The sequence below is a fragment of the Mesocricetus auratus genome, unplaced genomic scaffold, assembly GCF_017639785.1.
Source record: "Mesocricetus auratus isolate SY011 unplaced genomic scaffold, BCM_Maur_2.0 Super-Scaffold_4256, whole genome shotgun sequence".
Classification (NCBI taxonomy): Eukaryota; Metazoa; Chordata; class Mammalia; order Rodentia; family Cricetidae; genus Mesocricetus; species Mesocricetus auratus.
This window is the reverse complement of record NW_024429182.1, coordinates 502212-517020: the sequence shown is the minus strand read 5'-3', so window position 1 is coordinate 517020 and position 14809 is coordinate 502212. Positions and strand designations below refer to the sequence as shown.

Genomic DNA, 14809 nt, shown 5'->3' with positions numbered 1-14809 from the left:
TAAATACTTGCCACCAGCACAACTCCAGGGGGTGCCATTCACACCAGATTCAAGTAAAGGCTATCCAGGCTGTGTGTTGTGTAGCTATGTGGCCAGATGTGGCCTCCAGGTCTTTGACATCAGAGGGCAGGCCCCAGAGCTTTTGACTTTGGAGCAGGAAATCAGGAGAGGGATGTGTAGATAGCCCAGACAGGTGGTAAGACCAGAGGCCTGCAGTTCAGAGCACAGTGAGCACAATTTGGAGCCAGCTGTTTGAGTCCTGTCGAGACTGTCTTGGCTGCTAATGAAGACAATGCTAGGAAGAGGGCTCATAGCGCTGGCTGAGGATGAAGGGGAAAAATCAGTTCAGACAGCTTGCTTTAGATTTAATTGTTCCATTTCAAAGATCCCTCTGGTTGCTAGGCTAGAGACCAGGTGGGTAGACCTGGCTGGGGTGGGAGGGTGGGGAAGATGTGATAGAACAGGCCTTGATTGGATTATCACATCTCCGAGTACTCAGGGCAGCAAACAACAGATCCTATGTCCCTGCATCACTGCTCCTGGCCCATACAGAAAACCTTCAGTTAATTTAATGACAGTCTGCAGCCCAGAAACCCCAGAGTGAGGCTGTGGCTGAATGTCTGGCTCAATACTAATTTCCATTAGCAGGGGCCCTAAGAAGGGGCAAAAGACAGAGGGGGATTCAATCTGGCATTACGGGGTTCAGCGGAGGCTTCCTCATGGCTAACAGATAAGGAATATCACCTTTCTTCACTCACCAGATAGGGTCTTCCCTCATAAATGGAGCATTGAGGGAGTTGTTACAGTCTCGTTTTTCTCACAATTACTACAGTGAGGACACACACTTAAATTGGTAATTCCTGGGGTCTATTTTTCTGAGGTAGAGTCTCATGCCCCCAGGCTGACCTTGAACTCCCTATATATCTGAGGATGACATAGAACTGATCCTCCTTCTCCACCTTGAGAGTGCTAGGATTATAGGTCTACGCCTCATACTCTGTTTGTCTCTTCCCTTCTCCCCTCCCCTCAACTCTACTCTCTATTTTAAGAGACTAGAAAGAAAAACTTCACATGGATGGAGATCAGTCCTCCCCCTTGATTCCAAAGTCTCACTCTCCATAAGATATTGCCCGGCATCTAATCTGGCTGCCCATTGCCCCTTCCTATCAGGCCTACGTGTAGTCATAGAACCCAGAAGCCAGGAGCAGAGGGTACTTGTCCATCCCATCTCACTCTCTCTACTGAGCCTGACAACGCTGTGCTAAGCTGGTGTCATTTCCCACTCTGGGCCTCCAGAACTCCCTCCCTCCCTTGAGGAATGAAAGTTTCACAAAATTCTCAGACCACATTAGATCCCCCCTTAAAATATCCCTTAGGAATTATTTTTTCTTTTTTGAAGAACTCACAGGTGAGACCACTCCACAAAAGCCATTCCTGCTATCTGAAGCAGAAACTGCAGCTGAAAACATTGTACGTGAAATTTTGTGATGTCCCATCTCAAAAGGCAAATGAAATTAGACTCCCACACTGCCCACCTTGCTCTCCAACTACATCCCTCGCTTCCTTCCTTGAATACACAGGTCTCATTGGCTCAACTGTCCCCACTCCTCTGTCTCACAGGTCCACTAGGTTTTCATCAGTATTCCTGTTAGTCACCACCACCCAACCATCCCCACATTGCTCCCCACATTACCATCCCATCACTCAGTCACCCCACCACCCCCCACCAAAATTGCTCAAGCGAGGATCGTCCACTGATGACCTCCAGGTCACTAAATGCCAAAGGCATTCGGCAGTCTTTACCTTTGCTGATCTTTTAGTGGCTTTTGGCATAGTTGGCTCTCTTCTGCTTCCTGGGAGTCTGCCTGGCCAGATTTGATGGCTGACTTCCTTGTGCCTTCCTCACACACCACGCTCACCCATTTTATATTTTCCCCCCAACACCACTGATCCGTGGATTCATCTGCCTCTTCCAAGACCTTTAATCACGTCACCTGCATTCTACATGCCGATGACTCACAACGCCATATAACTGCCCAGGCTCTCTCCAATGATAGATCCTTGTGTTGAAGGCATGTGTTTATACAGTGTAATGTGGTACCTCAAATTCAGCTTTCCACCAGGAAAGCCTGCCCCTCCTCCTGCAGGTTCTCATCTAATGAGTACTCACCAGTCTTCAGTCATCCAAAAAAGCAGGCCTCTAGATTCCTGCCTTCTTCAACGCCAACACACCATCTTGTCAGATGCTGAGCCAATCTTCCACCCTTCCTTTTTCTCCAAGCCCCCCACCCACGCTGCCCCATCATAGTCTTGCTCAAATTCAAGAAGATTGTATAAGGTGTAGTCTTTCCACCAGCCGCTTGGGTCCCGCTGCTGTCTCAGTCCCCAAATAACACACAAGACATTATATTAATTATGAAGCTGTTGGCTGTTTGCTATGTTTCTCATTGGCTAACTCTGACTTAATTATTAACCCATAACTGCTAATCTGAGTATTTCCACATGGTGTTCTCTTACCAGAGAAAGGGTCTAGACATCTTACTCCTCCAGTGTCCTACATCGTGACTCACTGTGCCTCTGTCTCCCAGAATCCTCTTCAACTCTTAGTCCTACCTATCTTGCTCCCCTATTGGCCAACAGTGCTTTATTCAACACAGCTGTCCAAAGCCTCCCAAGTAGAGTCTAGTTTTGTCTGCAATCTCAAGGCTCTTACCAGTCCCTCTACCCTCTCCATCCTGCTCTTCATCTTGACCTCAAACTAAGTCTGAACTTTATTTCTCTTACTGTATCTTCTTGTGCTCTCTGCCTAATTCCTTCTAATCGTTTAAGTCGACTGACATGTGTCTTTCCCTGGGGAACCATCTTCCCCTTAACTAATCCCAGAACCTGAGTCAGATCTCCCTCCCATAGCCCATAAAATACTGGTGCCTCATTAAATTCTCTCAATATTCCCTTTTGAGGACCTCAAAAATGTGCAGAAGCTTACAATCAGCAAAATGAAACATACCCCTGTTTACACAGAGCCTACAGTCAGCAGGAAACAGACACTGAAATAGCAAAGACCACGCACCTGTAAGCTCAGCAAGAGGCCCAAAAGTTTGAATCCAGCCTGGGCTACACAGGAGTTTAAAGCCAATGTGTGCTATACAGTGAGGTCCTGTTTGAAAGAAAGAGAGGGGGAAGGGATGAAAGGAGGAAGGAAGGAAGGGATGGAGAAAGGGAGAAAAGGAGGGATAAAGGAAAAAACAAGAGACAAGATAAGAGAGAAGGAAGAGAAAAAGAAAGGGAAGGACAGAGGGAGAAGGGTATGAGGAAGGCCAAAGAGAAAGAAAGAAGAAGAGTGAGGACAGGAAGATGGAGAAGGAAGAAGAGGAGGAAGAGCTGGGGAGAAAGGAGGCAATAGAGAATGAAAGAAAATAAAGCCACAAAGACCATAAATGTGTCAGCTTATAATGTGCTGGCCAGTGATGTGATACCTTCTGTGCTGGTTTGAAAGAAAATGGCCCCCAAAGGGACTGGAACTATTAGGAGGTGTGGCCTTGTTGGAGGAAGTGTGTCACTGTGGAGGCGGGCTTTGAGGGCTCATAATAAGATCAAGCTATGCCTAGTGAGACAGCCCACTTCCTGTTGTTTTCTGATCAAATGTAGCCAGCACCATGTCTGCCTGTACACCACCATGCCCCCCATGGTGATAATGGACTAAATCCCTGAAAATGTAAGCCACACCAGTTAAATTTCTTTTCCCTTATAAGAGTTGCCATTAATCAGGTGATGGTGGTGGTGGTAATGGTGCATGCCCTTAATCCTAGCACTAGGGAGGCAAAGGTAGGTGAATTTCTGTGAGTTCCAGGCCAACCTGATATCCAAAGCGAGTTTGAGAAACCCTGTCTCAAAAAGAAAAAAAAAAGAGTTGCTATGGTAATGGTATCTCTTCCCAGCAATAGAAACCCTAACTAAGACACCTCTCCCCAGCCTGTTGGGGCCCATTTCTGTTACCCAGTGTTCTCTAACAGAGATCCTAGTGATAACAACCGTCTAGAACATTGTGTCAGAAGGAAACAATTTGCTTTATCTGAATACTTGTTTCTTTCCATTAGGCAAAGACACTAAAACCCTGTCATATTATCTTTTTCTTTTGCTTGCCAGCCAGGCCAGAGCCAAATCATAAGCAATTGATTTCTAGCTTCGAGTACATCTCCTTTTTTCCATGTACTTACCTTTTTCCCTTTATTTTCTGTGTCTCTGTATCCCTAACACATAATCTTTGTTGTAACTTCATGCCTGTGCTAATAGAAGCAGATGGCCTGCACGGTCTACCAGACCCTAGCAAGAGTCAGTACTCTTATCCTGCCTGTAGTCTTCTCACCACACTGAAAGCTGAAGCCTCCTCCTGCCCCACCCATGACCAGTGGCAGAGTCCAAAGACATAAGCACTATGTCTGGCCAAGATGCTCCTGGGTTAGGTCAGCCATGGCTGCATCCCACTGTTACTACATAGCAGTTGTGCTAATTAAAAGACCAGCCTTCCCATGCCTTAAAGAGCAGAGTAAGAAAAGGAAACTCCTGGAAAAGACAGGCCAGTTGGGCAAAGAATCAGAGCAGGGAGCCACACAACATATTTGATCTTTCTTTCCTTTATCACACTCCCAGCAGAAGGATGAGGCAACTGGCATCCAGAAGGTACTAAAGAAGCCTCTTAATGCCTTCCAGGATTGGTCTCACCACAGAGGATCATACTAAAGAGGCCACAGGTAAAGTTCAGAGAATTGCTCTAACTAGCACTCTGTCTGACACTACATGATCTGCTTACACAGTGTGCTTTTCTACATCCCGGTACCTCAATGGGAAAAGGCAGACAGGCATTTGGTGGGTACATTCTGGGAACTTCTAGAGTATACAGCTATCATTAAGCAGTTGTTGATCTCAATTAGATAATGGTGGTATCTTACTAGAGTCCCTTAAAAGTAAATGATGCCTTACAATATACTACAGTATGTTTGTGATTCTATAAACCAGTACTCATAGTGGCCCTGGGATATTGGCAGGGTAGACACCATCCCACTCTTACAGACAAGGAAATCAAGGTACAAGGAGGCCAAGTGACTTGACCAAAATGGAAACTTGAGACTTCTTTCCAAGAGTAGAGACAGTATCTGGTTTGTGCCCTTGCAATGCATGTATCCCTGCCCTGTGCCAAAGTGGCTTATGCTCATAAGCATTTAGAGACACAGTACTCTCACACTCATGTATTTGAGTGATTGGTCACCACTCCACACTCCTTGCACTAGCCTTACTGTGGCTGCTGGTAGCCAAAGCTGCCACATCCCAAAACACACCAATAGTGGAATGCACTCTCCAACCTTGGCATCACTAGCCTGATCATTACCATATATGCATGTGTCATCCACAGTTTTTGGGTGAAAAGTCACCCTCAAGAAGTCCCATCCCATTTGCAACTGAAGGCAGAGGTAAAGCCACACATCACAAGAGTTGGCAGACACTGTACAGACCTTCAATGGCACCATTTGGTGCCTGCTCCCGGATGACAAAAAGCTTTGTCAGCACCCATATGAGCAACAGCACTAGGTATTGCCCTATACTTTGTACATTTTCATAGTAATAACCTTACTCCCCTAACGCATCCCTGGTGTCTTATTCAGTGTTCTTTTGCTATTAAAAAACATCGTAACTACAAAGCTGAGCGTTGGTGGCTCACGCCTTTAATCCCAGCACTGGAGAGGCAGAGGCAGTCAGATCTCTGTGAGTTCGAGACCAGCCTGGTCTACAAGAGTTAGTTCCAGGACAGCCTCCAAAGTCACAGAGAAATCCTGTCTTGAAAAAAACCAAAACAAACAAACAAAAAAACATTATAACTACAGCAACACTTGCAAAAGGAAGCATTTAATTGGGGGCTTGCTTGCAGTTTCAAGGGATCAGTCCATTATCATCATAGCAGGGAGCATGGTGGCATGCATGACACTGGAGAGCTACATTTTGATCTGAAGGCAGAGAGAAAAAGAGAGAAAGACTGGGCCTGGTGTGGGTATTTGAAACCTCAAAGCTCATCCCTAGGTGTAATTGGACTTTGTTGTCAGCCTTTCTTTTGGGACCACCAGCTCCCAAATAATGTCACAGAGACTTATTATTAATTAGGAAAGCTCAGCCTTTAGCTTAGGCTTGCTCCCAACTAGCCCTTACAACTTGAATTAACCTGCTTCTATTAATCTATGTGCACCATGCGACTTTTTGCCTCTCCTCCACTCTGTAGGTCCAACTCCCTCCGTGTGTCACAGGCATCTCCTGTCACCCAGATTCTATCCCTCTCCCTGGAAGTCCTGCCTATGCTCTCCTGCCTAGCTACTGACCATTCAGCTCTTTATTAAACCAATCAGAAGGCACCTTAGGCACACATCTTTACAGTGTAAAAAAGATTGTCTCACAACACCTAGTGACTAACACTCATCAAGCAGTTTCACTCCCTGGTACTAACCAATCAAATACAGGAGCCCATGGGGCCATTCTTATTCAAGTCACCACATTCCATGCCTTGGCCCCCACAGTCTTATAGTCACATCACGATGCACAATGCATTTGGTTCAATTTCAAGAGTTCAACCCAAAGTCTTTCATAGTCTCACAGTCTCAAATCTTTTTAAAAGTCCAAAGTCTCTTCTGAGACTCTTGGTAATCTCTTAACTGTAACTCCCTATAAAATCAAAAGCAAAAAAGAAGATCACAAACTTCCAACACACAATGGCACAGAATATACATTACCTTTCCAAAATGAAGGAAGAGAAGCATAATGAGAAAATATTGGACCAAAGTAGGACTGAAATCCAGCATGGCAAACTCCAAATTCTGCATCGCCATGTTGGATGTCAAAGGGCTCTTCAGAGCTCCAACTCTGTGGTAGTTTATATAAGAATGGCCCCTATAAGCTCCTACATTTGAATACTTGGTCACCTGGGAGTAGAACTGTTTGAAAGGATTAAAAGGATTAGGAGATGTGGCCTTGTTGAAGGAAGTATGTAACTGGGGGCAAGCTTTGAGTTTTCAAAAGCCCAAGCCAGGCCCTGTCTCTCTGTCTCTGTCTCTCTGTGTCTCTGTCTGTCTGTCTGTCTGTCTGTCTCTCTCTCTCTCTCTCTCTCTCTCTCTCTCCACCTCCTGGCTCTCCACTACTGTTCCAGTGCCTTCATGCCACCATGCTTCCTGCTATGATAATGGACTGATCCTCTAAAACTGTAAGCAAGCTCTGTAGGGAAAGAGCGTTTGGGCATGGTCACAGGTACATAGAAGGTACGGAGGGATAAAAGAGCTGAGGGGAGACGAGCTCTCTCTTGGGGTTCTGGTCGGGTCTTGGGGAGCAGCAGAATGCTGACCTTAGGTTCTCGGCTTCTCATATAAGTTACTGCTCTGCTCCCTAATAAAATATCATATGACATCCCTATCCTGTCTAGGCTAATCTTCCTCAATAAAGCTCCCAATTAAATGCTTTCCTGTACAATAGTTGCCTTGGTCACAGTGTTTTTTCACAGCAACAGAGCACTGACTAAGACAGAGATTTGTACCAGGAACTAAGATATTGTTGTGACATGCTTGACCATGCTACTTGTTGGAGGGATGTGGGCTCATGGACTTGGGGCTAGGAGAGCAGTTGAACTCTTTAAGTAGGGTTTTATAGGCCATAGTAGTAGGAGCAGAGAAGATAGTAGTTCTGAGAGAAATGGAAATTATGACAGCCTGGCTCAAGAGGATACAAGAGGGGAAGAATATTAGCAGTCAGTGTAGAGGCTGTTTTGTAATATTTTAGCAAGGAATGTGACTGTTTTTCACCCTTGTCCTAAAAGTCTGCCTGAGGCTAAACTGAAGTTTTGGATTAATGGCATTGGCAGAGGAAGTTCAAGACTGCCTAGTATTGACTGGGTCCTGTAGTTACTACTTACACAATGTACAGTGTGAAGAGTAAAAGAACACCAGGAAAGATGACTTTGGAGCCAAGTCCTGTGCTCAAGGAGATAAAAAATGTAAAGAAAAGCCTGATGCTAAATGGAATAAAGGTAGTGATAATATCATGGTAAGACTGTGATGACACATTGTGTCTGAAGATAAGAGTGCAAAGCTAGTCAGCTACACAGGCCAGGCAGTGGTGACACATAGCTTTAATCCCAGCACTTAGGAGACAGAGGCAGATGGATCTCTGTGAGTTCAAGACCACCCTGGGCTACAAGAGAGTGAATCAGTCTAAAAGGGAATTAGAGCTCATGCCTTTAATTTCAGCACTAGAGAGAACATAAGGAGCTCAGTGCCGTCTTGGAGAGGAGTTGAGGATTTTGATGGAGAGAATTGCAGTCTAGGCAGTCTGAGGAGCAGTGCAGTCTAGAGATGCAATCAGAGAACATAATCACTCCTTCAGTCTGAGCATTGGTAGAGGTGAGAACTCTCTAGTGGCTGGCTGCTTTGCTTTTCTGATCTTCACCTTGAACCCCAATATCTGTCTCTGGTTTTTTATTATTCCTGTTACACAAGACCCTACTCAGTTACACTTCCAACTTATGTAAAGGAATTAAATAAAAGCTTGAACTGTCAAGGAAACCATCAACAACAGATAGCTGATGCCAATGTAATTGAATGAGGAGACCAAGTTGCTGCCTCATCAAGCAGCAGAAGGGGGCAGCTTCAGCCATGCAGTTCTGGCTTTAGAGTCAGGAATAAGAAAAAGATTGTGTAATTTCTCTCCATGGCTAATGAAAGTCACCGATGCCAAGTGTATGTGTCAGGAGTGTCCTTGCATGGAGGCCCAGAGAAGCCATTGTGTGAAGCTGTGAAGGTGAAGCCTAGATTGTGTTGAAGACCCCAAGACACTGGAAATGCCAGAGTTTTGAGGTACCTTCCGAGAAGAGATACGTGGAGCACAGGATCTATGTAACAGTGATCCCAGTAATTTCCACTTCCTGGTGACTACACATTGAAAGATAAGAGTCTATGAAAGCCATTCTTATTTAAACGGCCGCACCTGGCCACAGTACTCTCACTAAAAACTGTAGATTGGATGGGACCATAATGAGATGAGGCCGCTATAGGAGGCAAACTCCATAGCAGCCTTTTCACTCCACTCCATCCTGGAAGGTTGAGAACATGTGTACCGTATATATTTGACAGCCCACTCTCCGTCAGCTAGTAAAACCATTTGCTGTTCCTTTGGGAAAACCATCTTTCCCCATTTTAGTTGTGCTTTGTTTGGCCATTATGAATACTTCCACTTGTTTAACACAAGGCGAGACACGTGACAGAGACTAACCAACCAGAACACTCGTATCTTCCATTATCACCATCGGATCTGAGAAAGTCACATGGCTTAGTCTGGGCCAATCAAGACTTACCCAAGACTTTGGTATATTTTTTTACTAGTTGTGTTCCCATGACAAGAATAAACACCAGGAGACCTTGGAACTGATGGAGTCATCTTATCTACCGGTCATCCACAGGATAATGCCAACACACCAGAATACTGGGCCTCGAGGACAGAAGAGAAACACAGCCCTGCCAATCTCATCTGAGCCCCTGGATCCAGCTACACATAAATAGCGTCACTTGCTAGCTAACCCCGCTCTTAGCTTGAACTTTGTCTGAGAGGTGTTTCTGTCACTTTCAAGTGAAAGCATTGGGATTCTAATGCTTTGTGCTTTCCATGGCTAATGTGTGAGACCAGTTGTATGTGTGTCCTGATTTTCTACCTCTACCTGTACCAGCACCCTATGTCATGTGACTACTTTAGAACTCCCCCCCCCCAATGCTTACTGCCCTTTGATTTTTGAGCTGAATCTTGTAATATACTTTGGCCAATACAATGAAGCAAAGCAAAAACGTGTTTGGTCAGTCCCTCCAGTGAGGTAGGCTCATGAAATACTAAAAGTAAACAACTCAAAAGTCTCAGGAAGTTCCTAAAACTAACAATATTCACAAGGCTCCTCCCCAAGGTTACAGATGAGGCAGTAAACAGCTGGAGAAAGGAGACTTACCAGTCCAGATGCCTGTAAGTGACTCTCCAATATGTCAAACTGACTGAAGGTCAGGTAGAATGCTCCAGAGTTATAACTGCCACTCAGGCTGGGGTAAGTTTTTCAGTGTTCTAGCTACCTTTGGGTCATCTATACCACTCCCTGTAAGTAAGGTAAGTAAGTGCTCACCCATAATCCTATAAGTAGCCCCAATAAATTCATTGGTTCACCAAGTTAGACTTTGGTGGAATTTTTACATAGGTCTCTTGTTGATTACCTATATGGGGTGATCAGGTGTCTGTTCATGTCTCTCTAGAAAAGTTCACACAAAAGGTCTTTAAAAGCATGCCTCATTTCTCAGAGTAGAAGGATATGCCCTGGCTGGCCCACTGGTCCTAGAGAAAAACTTGATCCCAGCTATGCCCAGCCTAGATCAGCCAACTAAGAGTCATAGAACCAAAACAAGCACTTATGTTTGAATTTGTCATGACCTTTTTTGTGACTTAATTGGCTGATGGGATATATCTGTCACTCCTACACCTGGTCTCCTTGAAGGTAGGGAGTGGTTTGTGTGTGCTATCTCTCAGTACCTAGAACAGATCCTGGAGCAGGGATGCAGTGAATGAGGGACAGAAAGAGGGGGAAAAAAGGGAGTGGAAGGTTAGCCATCTTTTGTGTCTTGTAACCAGGTTTGAAGATCTGATCTCAGCAAAAGGGGGACATACATAGTTCTGTTTATAGAACATCATATACACTTTGGAAATTCTAGGCTGATTTCTAAGAACCTATACCATATGCCATTGTCCAGTAACCATGAGTCTCAAAATGCTTACATATCAGCCTACAGTCTGGGAGAGGTCATGAAGCCACCTTTGTCAATTCTGCTGCCTGTCAGGCAGGCAGGCAGGCCCAGGCTGGTGCCTAATTGGGTTTACAGTACCACAGCAAACGCACTGCAAAAACCCTGGCAATCACACTCAGATCATACTCCCCAGTCACCAGCAGAAGGCATTTTACAGGGTTTCATTACAATTGGAAAAAGTATTAAAAGGCTTATTTCTTGATTAATGACTTTCTCTGCTCAAGAAATATAACCCTATCTCTAACTCCAAATAACCAGAAACAAAATTAAATTTCTATCATGATATCATGCAGGGCATGAGTTACACCATGTCTAAAAGCCTTTGTTTCTTTACATTATTTTATCCAATTCAAAGACACAAGAGACTCTGAGACCAAACACCGGAACTGTTTTGCCATAAGTATAAACAGAGGTGAAAGGGAATCTTCTTGGCTTTTCTAAGGCCCTCTTGAATTTACACTGTTTTCTTTTTCTTTTTCTTTTCTTTTCAAAGGTTTAGCTGCAAAAAGACCAAAGCCCATACCATCATCAGAGTCCTTGGATTATTCCTTTTTTGCTTCCCCTTCGTTCTCCTTAGCTGGGGCAGCAGCAGTGGAGGGGGCAGAGCTGCCTACTGGTGCAGCTCCACCTACCCCTACATTGCAGATGAGACTCCCAATGTTGACATTGGCCAGGGCCTTTGCAAACAAGCCAGACCAGAAAGGTTCAACATTGACACTAGCTACTACAATGAGGGCACTGATCTTATCATCTATGAGCATCACCTTGTAGGATGAGGGCAGAGTAGATGCAGGTGAGCTCCAAGATGGAGGTCATGTTGCAGCCTGCTGGCACTGTGCTAGTTGCTGGATGAAGTGAAGACCTCAGTGTGGCCTTAGCTTCTGAGCACCTTGGTGGTGACTGAGAACAGTCACTTTCCTTTAGGTAAAGACACAGAGGGGTCTGTATATAACTTCTAAAGTACTCATCTCTTTGGATACTCTTGGGAGAAATTAACAGGCATCAACACATCAGAAACAAAAGCTTCTAGCAACTTGATTCCATTAACTTCCTTTTCTGCATCTATTATCATGGGCAAATTCTAAGGACCATGGTGGACTTTTAAGATTGTAAGGAGAGAGCGGGTGTTGGTGGCACACGCCTTTAATCCCAGCACTCGGGAGGCAGAGGCAGGCGGATCTCTGTAAGTTCAAGACCAGCCTGGACTACCAAGGGAGTTCCAGGACAGCCTCCAAAGCCACAGAGAAACCTTGTCTCGAAAAAACAAAAAAACAAAACAAAAAAAAAGATTGTAAGGAGAGGCTGGGGAGATGGCTTGCTTAGTGGGTAAATTTCTGGCCATACAAACATAGAGCCTGATCATTTTGATCCCCAGCAACCATACCTGGAAAGAAAGGAAGGAAGGAAGGAAGGAAGGAAGGAAGGAAGGAAGGAAGGAAGGAAGGAAGGAAGGAAGGAAGGATGGAAGGAAGGAAGGAGGGAGGGAAGGAAGAAAGGAGAGAGGGAAGGAGGGGAAGGAAGGAAAGAAGGAAGAAAGGAAGGAACGAACAAACGAATGAATGAACAAACAAAGTCCAGCCACAGCACCCATGCCTGTAATCCCAGTGCTGGGCAGGTGGAGACAGGAGAATCCCTGTGGCTTGTTGGTCAACCAGTCTAGCCAAATCAGTAAGGTCCAGGTTCAGGGAATAGACTCTATCTCAAAAAATAAAGCAGAAAATAATTTAGAAAGATATCCAACATTGACCTTTAGCCTCTATACAAAGGTATGTAGGTTCACACACACACACATACACACACACACACACAAAATAGAAAAAAAAAAGCCAGGTGTTGGTGTCACATGCCTTTAATCCCAGCACTCAGGAGGCAGAGGCAGATGGATCTCTGTAAGTTGGTGGCCAGCCTGGTCTACAGATCAAGTTCCAGGACAGCCTGCAAAACAATACAAAGAAACCCTGTCTCAAAAAAAAAAAGAAAAAAGAAAAAAAATCTGGAAAAGGAACTTAAAGAACTCTTAAGAGGAAGTCCATAGCCAAACAGAGAAAGTGATGCCTCAGATAGATGTGGAGTCTTCCTCAAACCAGCCACAAGTCACAAGTTGGAGTCAGGTGACTAGTTGTTCTATAGACTAAGGTAGCCTCGAATTCAAAGATCCACCTGCCTCTGCCTCTGCCTCTGCCTCCAAAGTGTTAGAATCAGAGGTGTGCATCACCACCACTCAGCCTCAGTGAATATTTCTAAAATAAACATTTACTGAGCACTTCTGCTGGTGAGGCATCAAGAAGAATTTGTACAAGGACAATGTTCCTTCTACATTTATTCCAGATGCCTTCCACACAAAGAGAGGAAAACTTACACAGGGGTTTCTTAAGCTCTCTTGCAGCTAGACTTCAAGATGTGATTCAGCTTCTGTGGTCACTCAGACCTTGGTTCAAAACTAAGGTATATGAAGAGAGAAGTACATTCTCTACACTCTGACTTGAAAGATGTTAGATAGAGAGCAAGGCTATGCTGGAATGGATCCTGGCAGAGATGGATATACACTCTAGAGATCACGGCTGGTACAGTAGCTTTTTCAGTCAATAACCCTCTGGCCATGGAGGGACTACTGTTGGATGGCCCACTTCCAGTTGCTGTGGGAGTCAGTGTTGAAGGTAGTCTCAAGTCTGTCTTCAGCCATGCCAACCATGGATACCTATGCTTCCTAGTAAACCACACATGTTTAAGCAAAATATTTTCTTTCCCTGTAGTTACAAGCCATAATTAGTCTTAAGGAGACATGAATTACTGAAATTATGGGGCTGGAGAGATGGGAGAGCAGATAAGACCATTTGCTGTTCTTCTGGGGTCCTAAGTTCAATTCCCAGAACCCACATGGAAGTTCACAACCATCTATAATTGTAGTCTGTCAGGACCCACAAAGATGGCTCCACTTCATCTTGACTTAAGGTCAGAGAGCTCAAAACTGTCCTTAGTCTTCCAAGGTTAAAGTCACAAGAACTAAAGGTCTAAGGCGTGGCTATCGTAGGATGTTTTGATCTTGGTCATGGATGTCTTATCTAAATAACAACAAACTTGGTCTGAGGTATGGTTACTCTTGACCCTCAAGGCCAGATAACAGGAAATTGAGTCTAAGGTGTGGTTTTCAAATGTTTGGAGGATTAAGGAAAGAAAGTCTGTTTGTTCCTTATACATGATAAAGAAATCTTTTGCCATGTCCTCCCCCCTTTTGGTTGAATATTGAAGAATAAACTTGGGGCATCCAGTATTCACTGGCTTGCCCTCCCGCCTTTACCCTGTATCTCTGTCTTTTTGTTAGCTCCTTTACCTGCGTTTCTCAATCCACACTTCCCCTCTCAGGTATAGACCAGGCAAGTCAGATGGATCCCACTGAAGCCCCACAAAGAGGGACTACAATAGATTGGCGCCACTGCAGATGGCCATGACAGTAGTCCCAAGAGATCTGATGAATTATTGAAAGTATCCATTAGGATTCAAATGTTTCCTTAATCTAGACCGTCTTTCCGCAGGAGTTCAAGTTAGATGTGATGTAAACCCAAGAGGCTCCTGCCTTCCCTCAGAAAGTATAAATAGACTGTGTTAATATTTGATAGATCATATTCATTTCAATGTTATTTTCAGAAGATTTTCAAGATGATGAGACTCGAAACTGAGCTTTGGACAAGGAAGCAACTTGGAGACATCAACTCAAAATCCATTCATCATAGTGAATGGCCATTTCCAGTAGACAGAAAAGTGTGGTCCCAGTGTTTCAGGACATAGATGTAGGGGCCATGTGCACATCCTCTATGCTTTGCTCCTATTTTACTTATACATCTGTATCTCTTGCAACTCTTCCTAGTATCTGATTCTCCTGGCTGGGGCTGGATCTTAGGAGGCCTTGATGCCTAGGCTCGTTTGGTAGGTCCTCTACCTATCCCAAGGCT

General features: G+C 44.6%; 1 protein-coding gene across 1 annotated transcript; it reads right to left on the bottom strand.

Annotated features, from left to right (window-relative positions):
* Positions 1-11401: 11401 nt before the first annotated feature.
* On the bottom strand, positions 11402-11620 carry LOC110343767 (60S acidic ribosomal protein P1-like). The gene has a single exon (XM_040732101.1). The coding sequence runs from the start codon at positions 11618-11620 to the stop codon at positions 11402-11404; it is 219 nt and encodes a 72-aa protein (XP_040588035.1).
* Between the last annotated feature and the right edge of the window lie 3189 nt (positions 11621-14809).

What these genes read in the sequence shown, in the direction of transcription:
- LOC110343767 (XM_040732101.1), bottom strand. Translation starts at nt 11,620, where the DNA reads ATGCTCATAGATGATAAGATCAGTGCCCTCATTGTAGTAGCTAGTGTC.